Raw genomic sequence first — 12,375 nt, forward strand, 5'->3', positions numbered from 1 at the left:
ATCCGTTCAACAACGCATTCATCGCTTCTCCTGCGAACACCTCTGATACAGCTTTGACAACTCCATCGACTGATCGTAGCAGTCTATCGAGCGAGACCACCCGTTGTGTTTGCAATGGACCCGACGATGGTCGTCCGATGATCTTATGCGAGAGTTGCAAGAGTTGGCTGCACATGCCTTGCGTTGGTCTGAATGAGAACAATGTACCTCCAGTATATGTATGTGTATTCTGTACCGGACAAACACCCTTGGCTCGTGGCGGGAGGGTGAGGGGACCTATGCCTGGTCTCTTCGATTCGCCGCTCACACACAAGTCGGTATACCGACGATAACCCTTCGACACGCACACCGACAAATACAGCATCTGGTAAAAGTCTTAATTACCCTTATCACCCCAGGATGTGAACATCTTGGATATCGACTCAGGTTTTGACTTGAAAACTGTCCCTGCGCACTTTGGCCGCAATGTTACTTCCATTTCGCAACACCAGGATACCCGAGGCCCGATTGATCAGTTCGATTCATTTTAGCATACGCTATTCCTGATTGCAATTTCCATTTATACCTTTTGTATGCGGCATTTCCATTTTCGGAGCGTTGATGAGCGAAACAGCATGGCTACACTAGCATACACCCTCACCGGTATACCTTCTCTACAGTCCTTACACACAGCCCTATTCACTACCCTGGGTACTGCTTGTCGGCGCTTTCGAGCTGAAATCCACACAACAGTCTCGAAGACATAGATATGGGGCTGCACTTCCGCTAATGATCCCCTCACCCGACTCTTTCGACATTATTCGATAATCTTGCATGTCCCACAACACTGCGGGATCTGGTATAATCCGTTGTCATTTCATTCCTTATGAGGGGAGATTTGCAATGCGGAAGTAATGCTGACGAGCACACGTTTTCTATTAATTTTCTTCGCTACGCTCTTTCTAATGTGTTAAACGAGAACGTTAGATGGATGATAATGAGTAGGGCTCTCTTCAGGAATGGGAGTGAACAATCGAATGCGAAGACAAGGGGAGGCTAACAAATGAAATGTACATAGACTCTATGAGAATGAAGAAACGGGCCAATAGCCACATTTTGTCATACTGGCAAGCGTTCGGTACTGACAATTGGCGCCTTTGAAAGACATCTGGAGCGATGGTTCTGTGAAACATGCTGAATAAGTAGGGCTTGGCTAGCGTCATCGCCCGTTATCTCCGTCCCATCACCCAACATTCACAATGCATCACCACGGATTACGGCCACCAACATGAGCGGCTTCAAAGGAATAGCCAAAGGCGGATGGCATCCAGGGGGCAAGGGAGAAGGCGGCAGAGAGAGCTGGAGAGCCGATTTCAAAGGCGTCAACACGGTGGTACGTTCTACGGCATGCACTCACACCATGGCACGTTTCACTGACAAGTAATAAAGGCAGCATGGAAGAATAAAGCTACGGGAAAGAGTACCGACCCCAAGGAAGATCCTCATGCACACGTCTCAGCACCACTATCTACCCTGAAAGATCCTTCGTCGTTTGGACCACCTCCAAAACACCGTGCCTACTATGGAGACGCAGCTGGTCCGGCAAGGCCGCGGGCAACTAGAGCGGAGGAGCAAGCACCACGGCAAATAGAAGAGGAGGAAGCGAATAGACCACCGCCAGGACCATATACCGCAGACACAACCGGACTGAGCACCGCGCATCTACCCAAGCCGCCAGCCTTCAGACCTGGGCAGACGACCGCTCCAACCGTTTCGCAATCCTCGAAACCGAAACCGAAACCCAGTCTACCACCACGACTTCCACCAAGACAGAACTCTCACCCTGATGAGTATGCGCCCGCGCCGCCGCCTACATACAGCGAGTCTACACAAAACAACACTGCCTCCGGAGGATACTTGAATCAGGGCGCGATGAACAGGCTAAGGCAAGCAGGTGTAGCTGTGCCTGGGCTCGAGAGTGGACAGAACCCCTCGCCACCTGTACCTCCTCGCCAGACAGCATCACCATCGCCCATTTCGGTCCCAGCTGTACCAGGTCGCAATAGTTCGCAAATGAACGAGCTGCGGTCTCCTTTCGCGAATACGAACACCGCTTCATCTTTCTCGCCGGCCGCACCTCCCTCAGCTGGAACATCATGGGCAGACAAGCAAGCCGCCCTCAAAACCGCAAACAACCTTCACAAAGACCCTTCCCAAGTCTCCATATCCGACGCGCGTAGCGCCGCCTCCACAGCAAACAACTTCCGCAAAAGACACGGGGAGCAGGTAGCGACAGGGTGGAATAAGGCAAACGCTCTGAATCAAAAGTACAACATCTCGGGGAGGGTGAACAGTCTGGCTTCGGGTTCGAAGGCGAGTCCACCACCATCGCCTACCAAAGGTGGGCTGGGAAAGAAACCTCCACCTCCGCCGCCGCCGAAGAAGAAAGAGCTGGGTGGGTCGGGGGAGCCGCCGCCGATTCCGTTGGGGAGCAAACCCAAGTTTTGATGGATTTTGGCTTAGGTAGGGCAGTTCGCTATTGTTAGAGGGTTGGAACCGTATACCCTGTTCTCTTCAATGTACAATGTTTGGATATTGAGCATATCAATCGTACACGCACAGTCGGCGACCATACGAAAGGAAGAATAGTCTCTAAGATGCCTGATGCTTCATCCAGTCAACCTCTGCGGAGTAGACCTTGGGTATATATACACAGAAACCAGCCTCGCGCTCCTCGAAAGCTCGGACACGAGGGGCAGCGTCAGGGTCTCGAATCCCTGCAGGGTCGCACGACTTGTTGCTGTTGCTGTTGCTGTTGCTGTTACTGTTTCTGTTGCCGTTCCTGTTCACCTCCACCGCGCTGCCCGTCCTGCTCTCGTCCTGTCCCAGACCGTCACCGCCACTGACCGCTTCGCCGGCTAGGCTTGCGAGCCGTACTTCCCAAGCCTTACCTGCGGCGCAGGTCGACGTCGAGGCTAGATGCAGCGATCTTTCCGAGACGTCGACCACTCAGGCGAGTTGTCGTGGCCGAGGCTCGAAGCGGATGGAGGCGCTAGTCGTGCCGGCTCGACTAGGGCCTGTGCCCGCGCGGTGCCTGTCGTGAATTTTTAAAGACGCCCAGTGCTCCTGGTATGCGAGTGTCCTTGCAGCGTGTGCATTCGTGTGGGACATCAACCTGTCTGTCTCTTGACTGCATTTCTTCTCCACACTGTTGTCTGTCCGTGTGGTGCTCGTAGGGCGCAATCGCAGCGTTGGGAAGGTATTTGGAAACTTCTCTTCGAGGTATGTCGTCACACTTGTGCGCCTGTTGCGATAGGGCAAACAATCGCGCATCGCGCCTTAGGTCGACCCTTTCTCTTACTGATAGCTCCGCCCGAGTAGACTCGACGCAATTGACGTCTGAGACCGCGCACTCCCTCCATCTCGACGCCTCTTCCATCCCTCAACGACTCGGCGCCACAGTCACAGTTCATCATGTCGGGCGCAGGACCGAGCCTCTACCCAGGCGAATTCCCCAAGTGGGCTGTCTTCAGATTCCCTCCGGATGCCGCACCCCCTGCGATTCCTCCTCCTGTCGCCGATGCGCCCTTCACCAGCTTCAGGAATCCGTTTCCCATCCCAACGCACATCTACAACGCCGTACTACAGCCCATCGTCCCCCTGACCGTCGCTACCGTATACGCGACGACCATCTCCCTCCTCAACGCCTACAATAGGAAGCATGGAAACAAGCCGTGGCGGATCAGCAAAACGCGCGCTTTCCGCGCCTTTGTCATCTTCCACAACGTCTTCCTCGCCGTGTACTCGGCCGTCACCTGCTGGGCCATGATCCGCTCGCTCAAGCATGCCATTCCACACTATACGGAGCCAAACGCGCTCGTAGGAACCGTCGATGCTCTGTGCAAGATTCACGGACCGCGCGGGCTGGGTGACGCTGTCACTTACAACTCGGAATCGCAACAGTGGCAGAGCACGAACCCCAACATTAAGCTGGGTCCGAATGGTCTCCCACAGTCGGATGACCTGGGACGTGTGTGGAACGAGGGGCTCGCTTTCTGGGGCTGGATTTTCTACCTGTCCAAGTTTTACGAGGTCATCGATACCCTCATCATCATCTTCAAGGGCAAGCGGAGCACTACCCTGCAGACGTACCACCACGCTGGCGCCATGCTGAGCATGTGGTCTGGCATTCGTTACATGTCTCCTCCTATCTGGATGTTCGCGCTTGTCAATTCTGGCATCCACGCCATGATGGTACGTCCTTACTAGATAGCTTCTTTCGCCTGCTAACACAATCACAGTACACGTACTACACTGTTTCTGCTCTCGGATTCCGTGTCCCTCAGGCCATCAAGCGCACGCTCACCACCATGCAAATTACCCAGTTCCTCGTTGGTGTGACCTTCGCCGCCCTCCACCTCTTCGTCTCATACACTGTCCCTGTCTCAGTCGCCTACGAAGTAGCCGAGAATGTCCTTCCCAAGGCCAATGCCTCGTCGATCGCCTCAGCAGCGTCGTCCGTCGCTTCCACTGCCGTCCCTGCCGCCACTGGCGCCGGTCTTGCTTTCCTCAAGAAGTGGATCTACCGCGCTGCTGGTGACGAGGGTCTTGCCGAGAATGTCTACGCTTCCCCTGCTGTAACTCCCGCAGCTTACGTTGGAGCTGGACAGCACGCTCAGCACCCCATTCAGCACGCAACTCATACCCGCACTGTTTACCGCACACAATACGAGCACGTTCCTTGCATTGACACTTCAGGCCAAGCTTTCGCCGTCTACCTCAACCTCATCTACCTTGCGCCCCTCACCGGCCTGTTCATGCGCTTTTTCGTCAAGTCGTACATGCGTCGCGGTACCTCTAACACCAAGCACCGCACTACGCAGCAACACATTGCGAAGTCGACTCGCGACGCCATCCACGGTGTAGACCGTGAGATCGAGTCGCTTGGCAAGTCCGCCGAAGACGGCGTTGACGCCTTCGTGAACGGCCGCGGCCGTTCTTCTGCCAGCGGCGAGAAGAAGAGCGCGAAGCCCAACGGAGAGAAAAGGAACGGTAATGGTACACTGAGCCCTGAGAATCGCAAGTTCGTCGACTCACTTAATATGAAGGTTAGCCAGGAGCTGGAGCGCATCGGGGAGGACGACGCAGGGAGCAGGGATCGGGCTAGGAAGTTGGCGAAGGAGGCAGTTAGTGGGACACCGAAGAAGGAGAGAGGGTTGAGTCCCGAGGGGGATCAGACGACGATTCTGGGGAGGCCGAATGCAGATTAAGGAAAAGTGGGCTGATGAAGGTAGGGTATCAGGCTCTCCATTCGAAGACTGATGTGAGTGAGGGACCATGCTGGAGAGAAATACAGACGCATTGGCGCAGGGGAACAGACATTGACCATGCTCCAACGTAAAGTTTTTCTGCAGCAGTGCTTGCAGACGACAACACACTGACAATGGACACGCAAAGACACTTTGTAATACTAGCAACGAATTAGAACCTTGTAATGCATATACGCTTTCGATAGCCATCCAGAATTCTTCTGGAATCGAGTCTGCACATAGTTGATATGCACGCTTGCAATGGCATCCACAGCGTAGCAACTTGGCATGTAGTCTAGGTGGACGAATTGATCACGTACCAACTCGACTCAAGGGGTCCCGCGTCCCAATGTGTTTCAAGTAGACTGTATCGCAGAAGGTGTCGTCGCTGCCACTCGTGGATGTTCGTTCAATTCTTTCCTAGATGAGCTAGCGCGTCGAGGACTTGAGCGCGACTTCTTTGTCGAGCATCGCGAATGCTCCGCGCCACAACACTTCCAGGAACCCAGTCCCCTGTCAGAAAAGCTCATTACCGCGCCTGCGAAACACAGCTACAGCAACTTGAACATTCTGCGGGTTAGTCAGCTCGGTGCGTCGACGCGAGCGGAGAAGAACAACAAACAACATTTCCACGCGCACTTGCTTTCTGGAGGCGAGCAATACAGGTACAAGAGCTAGTTCCGACGGGCGTCGAGGCGAAAACATTTAGCCCACATTTGAATACAACTACCACGATTCTTGAACTGGGCATGTTAGAAGAAGCAAGTCGCTACTGAACAGGTGCACAGCAACGCCATTATGCCGTCCCTTCGCCGCAGAGGTCAGCCACAGCCTTCGCCTTCACCACAAGAAGTGCTCTCGGAATCAGACGAAGAGTATGTCTCAGCAGACGCCTCAGATGACGGACAAGAGCAAGAGCTACACCAACAGGTGGAGCAAGCACTCGTCTCCGACGAAGAACAAGCCGGGCCTCTTTCCCCTGGATCCGAACCCTCAGAGCCACCGCTGTCTCCGTCACATCTCTCCGCCGCTCTTCCACCTGATCTGCGCGAAATCTCCACCCTCGCCTCCTGGACAGTCTCAAGTTCCAAGCCCGGCTGCTCCATACCGCAGCTCCGACATCCTTCACCGAGCCTTTTCTGGCAGTCCGACGGCCCGCAACCGCACTACCTCAACATCCACTTCTTCAAGCTAGTCCGCATTGTCGGACTGCGGCTGTACTTGGATTTCGAGCAGGACGAGAGCTACACGCCGACGCGGATTGTGCTGCTGGCGGGCAGCGGGATGAATGATCTTGTCGAGTGGGGCGAGATGAGACTCGAGAGTCCGCGCGGATGGGTGTGGGCTGATTTCTCTGGTGTTGGTGACCCCGATGACGACGAGGACGATTCGGAGGACGAAGACGGCACGAATGAAGTAGATATGCCGGACGCGAACCCCACTGCTGAGGCGCAACGGCAAACTTTTAGAGACGCACCGCCTACAGACGACGTATCCGATTTCGAGAACACAGCGCCGCGTGTAGCACCTACTGCTACACCCATCCCGGCCAATAACGGATCCTTACCCCTCGATACGCAAGTCCATCACCAAACGGTCACTCCGGTCGGTCTCACAACTCAAAACACACCCTCCTCACCCGCCCGCACCCCGCGCCCCTTTTGCCACGCTCTCTCCCAGTGCCCCGCCCCTCACAAGGCCTTCCGCAACGGTTAAGAAACCGAAGATGCCCACGCTTCGCTGTCATCTTGTCCAGATTAAGATTCTGGAAAACCATCAGAATGGGAAGGACACGCATTTGAGGGGTTGCAGATTTTCGCGAGGGATAGTGAGAAAGGTGGTAGGGTGCGAGAAACGGTGGTGCACTCTGTAAGGGAGGGGTCTAAGGGTGGACGGGAGAAAAGGGAGGTTAGGGGACTGGTGGGGGTGGATGGATGGAAGAGGCTGTGTTGAGGTAGGGAGGAAGGGTTATATTGACGGCGGATGTTTCTATGGTGTGAATGCAGCGACAGACATTGGTACTTTTCAGGTACGACCGCGAATGTGGCATTCGGTAGCTATCTTCTCCATGGTCACTGACTCACGCACTTCGTGACGATGCCCACATTCCATACGTAAAACGAGTCGACCACCTCGGCCGAGGGCTAATTTGAAGAACCGACATTGTTGAAGGAAGAGTAGCATAGGTGAAGAATTCTAGTCTATAACGGTATCCACAGGAGCAGAAGAAGGTGTAGTGATATGTACAATGAAGAAACCGTCTCGAAGCTGCCCGAGCCACCGCGTGAGTCAGTAAATCCGTAAGGCAAAAGAGCGTGAGAAGAAGAAAAGTTTGAACAGAAGTCGAAGAATCGACAGGTCGAAAAGTCATAAGAAATGACGAGAAAGGAGAGGCAGTGGCGAAGAAAGAAAAGGGTATAGACAAAGGTCGTAAGAAGGAATGACAAGAAGTGGAAGGAGTGACAGAATAAAAAGAACAGGGGAAAAAGGAAGTGAGGGTATCCCGATGCAACGTCTAGCCCAAACCCAGAACCCAGCCCAACGCAAATCAATGCAACCATAACGCTTCAGTAAAAGAGTGTGCGCCGCGCTCAATGCAGCGAGTCGAATCGAAACAAGCCAAAATGGAACAGACCATCGGCTCCAAGGTACGCGCCCGGCACTTAGATCCTGTTGTACTCCCAGCACGACGGCCTCAGCCCATCGATACCGAGACTCATTCGCCGGGTCAACCTCTTCTTCTCAAAGACACTCATCCTCTCCAAATCGGTGACATCCGTCTCGCTCAGAACACTATCTGCCGGCATCAAATCCTTGATATCGAACTCGAAGGCACTCTTGAAGTAGCTCGTCGGTGAAGGAGTCTCGGAGAAGAGAACAGTCTCCATCGGCGGACTTGCAGGCAAAATACTCGTCTGCACCGGGGAAGCTTCGGCCCAGTGGCTGCGTGTCGGCAGCGGCAGCTCTTGTGGGAAGTAGTTTGGCGGTGGCAAAGCAGCGGATGGGGGCGGCGAATGAACAACGATGGTTATGCCAGAGGAGTTTGAGGATTCGCGGGAGTGCGTAAGGGAGGGGGTGCTGGAACCAGAGGAGAGAGAGGGGGAGTAAGTGGAGCCGAGTAGAAGGTCTTCAGCGGACAGGGACCAGCGGGAGCAGGGTTGAGGTGGGGAGCGCATGACGGGGGACCAGCCGGTGTGTTGGAGGGAGGATGGGATGGGTTTGCTGATGTTGATGTCTTTGGTTGTGAGTTTCTTGTGGTGCCGGGGCTTGATGAGGGTGAGGACCCGGGTCTTGATCCAGGTGTCGAGACGGGGCATTGTGAATGAATGTTCTTGGTTGAGACCGATGAAGGAGAGGTTAAAGTCGCTAAGGCAGGAAAAATAAAGTCTCTCCAGGAGGTAAAGATCGATGTGAATGAGTGAATGTATGAAAAGCTGCACCAGTTAGCAATATCCCCTTGAGCGTTGACCGTGTAGAGAACCCACCCTATGCACCAGCAGCAGAGCGCAAGAAAACCTCCGAAATTTTGTGAAAGTCCCTGTCGTTTGAAACAAATTTCCTACCTGCAGCAAGCAACCGTCGATAAGTATCTATATCATCTGGTTACGGCACAGCCTTTCGCACGGTTGCGATGCTAAATTCTCCTCACCACAGCACACCAGCTTTCTCCGTATCCGTGATTTCGAAAACTCCGTCACGCACGCCCCTCGCGTCCAGGCTTCTCCCTCACCATCTAGAGCAGAGAGAGCGAGTGTCCAATGGGAGGACGCGCTAGTGGACGAGCAAGGATTCGCTAGGCGACGGAAGTCCGTATGGTTGGCCACGCTCACCTCATCAGCCTTACATCAAGCCTGTTTCCGCAACACTATGTGGGAAACACAGCGAATGGCGATGCATTAGAAGTCGGAGGTCCGATGCGAGGAGCGGAAGCTGTCCACTTTGCTATCGTGGTCTACGTCCTCTCGTGAAATATCTCAGCGTTCTTCGCAAGAAGAGTCTAGACACGGGTGGCGTGGGGGCCGCCTTCCGTAGCTGCGCAATGTGAAAAAGGTGCATGAAGCACCAGGGCTCAATGCGACCGAAGCTCGTGACCAATGTCGGAATTTTTTGGGGCGTAGATGCGCGCAGACGGCTTGCGCAGGAGTCCGTTCGTAATTTCGTTTGAACATCAGCCTTGTCGTGTGGGGTGTTTGCGAGGTGGGTGCTTGTTTACGGCTTCCTGGATTGCCCAAACGGGAGCGAAGTCCAGCTTCATCAGAAAGTCGCGTTACGGAGTGTTGAAAACAAGTCATCCAGCTTTTGACGTCACAAGCTGCCAAAATCATCGTCCAGCTGTGCGAACGTTCGCGTGGTTGACTTATAACGATTCTTGTTAATTGTGGTTGGGCTTGCTCAAGCACGAAAGATCGATAAGTCGTATCAAGACTTCGAATACGGACATCAGGTGCCGCAGCCTGACTATACTCGCGGTTCTTCGTCATACTTCTTGCCATCAGGGACACCGTGCAGATCGTCCTGGTGTTCTGATTGCACAACTTCGAGCGCCTCTAATCCCAGATCTGTCCGCGGACCGGTGAAGTTCTTCCGCCCATCAACAAACCACTGGACCGTGCTGATAATAATGATGATGGCAAATGCGACGATGCAGTAGTCTGTGCAGAGTCAGCTGCCCGTTCCTTCTTTTGGCAGGTCCGGCGGAACTTACTCATGTTGCTGCCTGTGACGGGTAGTTCTGGCGGAAAGACGAAGAGTACCGTCGTGACGATGACATAAGCGATGCCGAGCAGGTTTGCCGGCCATGCGAACCAACCAGGAAGCGAGAACGCCCTGGGAGGAAGCATCTTCCTTCCTCGCAAACAATTGATGGCGACGGGTATGGCGTAGCTGACACCGAGAGCAACGACGGACGCGGAGATGATGGCGTTGAACGCGCTGCTTGAGCCCAGGAAAATGCACCCGAAAATGACTGTCAATACCGTTGTCAAGATCAGCGAGTTCAGTGGTTGCCCTAATCGTTTGTGCACCTCTGCGAAAAATGGGGAAAAGGGTAGTCCACCATCCCGCGCAAAGGCGTACGCCATACGCGACGACGTCGTCATGATGGCTGTCGTGGCGAAGAGGAGACAGACTAATGGAAACATGAGGAGGCACACGGAACCTGCGCGGCTCTGGGTAGCGTTGTGGATGATGTAGAGTAGGGGTCCGAGCGGAGATGCAATGATTTCTTCCGTATTGCCGCCAGAAACGAATAACAGGCAGGCTAGAAAAATGAAGCCGGTGAATGTTCCAATCGCGACGCAGTAGATCATGATCTTCGGCCCTTCAACGGATGCATTAGGAATCTCTTCTATCATGTGTGCAACGGCATCGTATCCGGTCAGACCGAGGCCACCTACAGCTTTTAGCATAGTTCATCGGTTCCGACTATCGACGTAGACAAAAGTGAAGTACAATAGTGCGGATAACAGTGATCCTAAGTCGCATCTTCCCCCAAACTCACCTTGTAGCAGACCAAGTAACCAAGCAATCCCATCAGGCCAGCCAGTTTCGTTGACAAACTGACGAAACACGAAACCGCCAGAAGCGTAATCTGGAGACGCGCAGGCCAAAATGGTAATAGAAATCACTACAAAGCCGGCAATTGACCAAGTAATGGCACCCTTGTTCACGTATGGTAGTAGATCCTAATTAGATATCAGTACGATGCATCAAGGACGCGCGCCTCCACTATGGGTGCAGCTTAGTGAAAGTAGTTTACGAACCGATACGTACGTTCAAGAAAGCATTAACAAAGAAGGCTGCTAGAGTGTAGCCGATGTAGATAAGGAACTGATGCCAGCGTTCCGGGCTGTAGCTGGGAGAGTACATTGAGATGATACCGATGATTATTTGTGATCCAAGCAACCCCCCACTGGCGACAAGAGCGATCCAGCCAGAGACGTTGATCCAACCTGTGATCCAAGAGAGAAGAGGCACATATCTCTTCCAGGAGATGACGGCGACCCAGTGATATCTGGTATGTTAATTTAGACGATACGATAGCTCAGAAAAAGACTCACTGGCCACCAGCGGTTGGGTATGCGGAGAGGAACTCGGCAAGCGATGCTGCTAAGCATAAGTTGCATATGCCTGCTGTAATGAGGCCCCATATGACGCTGGTCGACCCGCCGCTGGGGAGGGCAAGAGATAGTGAGGCGGAGAGTGCTGTCCATGAGTTTAGAATAGCGAACCCTAAACCTAGCATCGACAGGAATGAGAAGTTCCGCTGAAGCTCTCCTTTATGGCCCAAGGCCTCGAGCTGGAGCTCGTCCGCGGTGCTCCTCTCACGGTCACGCATTGTCGGTCTCGTTTCAAAGATGGGAAGTTGAGCATGCAAGAACGGAGCATGAGGCACGGATCTTAAGAGGACGACAGCGGCGTCTAGCAGAGCGCGTGAGCACAATGATGGAATGCGCGGATGCCAGGTCCAACGTCACAAAGCGTAGGCAGGAAGCACGCTGGTGCATGCATCGCACAAGATCGCCGTACTTTGTGCCCGCATGAGGAAGGTCCTGCAGTGCGGCAAGCTTTCGGTCCCAAAGCTTAGCCAACGCTCGCTGCTTGTCGGAGACCGGGAGCGACACTGCACAGTAGAAGCCAGGTAACAGTACAGTGTCCACGGGCTCTGCAGCTATCGCCGGTGTGTCCCATCGCTCTCAGCAGCGCGAGCAACTCCAGACGACTTGGCACGCTGCGCAACGGCCGGCACCTCGCTTCCACGCGTCCCTCGTCCACCACTCCGCCATCCAATATTTGTTTCCTGCGCCCGTCGCCATCTAAAAGAAGTCTATCCCCTTCGTCGACATTCATCTCCGCACCACGTGCATCACCCTTGCCCTGCTATTGCCGGCGCTGGTCGCTAGCTCGCAGCATGCAGGTCCCGCTCACCTCCCCTTCAAGTGCCGCCTCCCATGTCGAATAGCATCTCGAGCGCCATGGCCCACCTGTGGCAAAGGATAAAGGCAGGGCGGTCGCAGCGATATGAACTGCTGCCCCTGACCGAGCAAGACGAGCCCAAATTCTCCAAGCAGAGCTCGTCAAGCTTACG

The 12,375-nt window shown here is 54.1% G+C and overlaps 5 protein-coding genes across 5 annotated transcripts; 3 read left to right on the plus strand and 2 right to left on the minus strand.

The window, feature by feature from the left end:
- Positions 1-1,267: 1,267 nt before the first annotated feature.
- N0V89_001043 (uncharacterized protein) lies at positions 1,268-2,487 on the plus strand (the record flags this gene model as incomplete). Its single annotated transcript, XM_056209858.1, has 2 exons — positions 1,268-1,372; positions 1,429-2,487. The coding sequence occupies 2 exons, from the start codon at positions 1,268-1,270 to the stop codon at positions 2,485-2,487; spliced, it is 1,164 nt and encodes a 387-aa protein (XP_056076680.1).
- Positions 2,488-3,453: 966 nt separating this feature from the next.
- On the plus strand, positions 3,454-5,249 carry N0V89_001044 (uncharacterized protein; the record flags this gene model as incomplete). Its single annotated transcript, XM_056209859.1, has 2 exons — positions 3,454-4,233; positions 4,281-5,249. The coding sequence occupies 2 exons, from the start codon at positions 3,454-3,456 to the stop codon at positions 5,247-5,249; spliced, it is 1,749 nt and encodes a 582-aa protein (XP_056076681.1).
- Positions 5,250-6,086: 837 nt separating this feature from the next.
- On the plus strand, positions 6,087-7,004 carry N0V89_001045 (uncharacterized protein; the record flags this gene model as incomplete). The annotated part of the gene is made up of 1 exon (XM_056209860.1): positions 6,087-7,004. One exon carries the CDS (start codon positions 6,087-6,089, stop codon positions 7,002-7,004), a length of 918 nt encoding a protein of 305 aa, XP_056076682.1.
- A 947-nt stretch (positions 7,005-7,951) lies between these two features.
- On the minus strand, positions 7,952-8,605 carry N0V89_001046 (uncharacterized protein; the record flags this gene model as incomplete). The annotated part of the gene is made up of 1 exon (XM_056209861.1): positions 7,952-8,605. The coding sequence occupies one exon, from the start codon at positions 8,603-8,605 to the stop codon at positions 7,952-7,954; it is 654 nt and encodes a 217-aa protein (XP_056076683.1).
- Positions 8,606-9,746: 1,141 nt separating this feature from the next.
- Positions 9,747-11,625, minus strand: N0V89_001047 (uncharacterized protein; the record flags this gene model as incomplete). Its single annotated transcript, XM_056209862.1, has 5 exons — positions 9,747-9,940; positions 9,994-10,680; positions 10,789-10,972; positions 11,061-11,301; positions 11,348-11,625. The coding sequence occupies 5 exons, from the start codon at positions 11,623-11,625 to the stop codon at positions 9,747-9,749; spliced, it is 1,584 nt and encodes a 527-aa protein (XP_056076684.1).
- Between the last annotated feature and the right edge of the window lie 750 nt (positions 11,626-12,375).

The sequence above is a fragment of the Didymosphaeria variabile genome (assembly GCF_027946475.1).
Source record: "Didymosphaeria variabile strain IMI 356815 chromosome Unknown scaffold_1, whole genome shotgun sequence".
Classification (NCBI taxonomy): domain Eukaryota; kingdom Fungi; phylum Ascomycota; class Dothideomycetes; order Pleosporales; family Didymosphaeriaceae; genus Didymosphaeria; species Didymosphaeria variabile.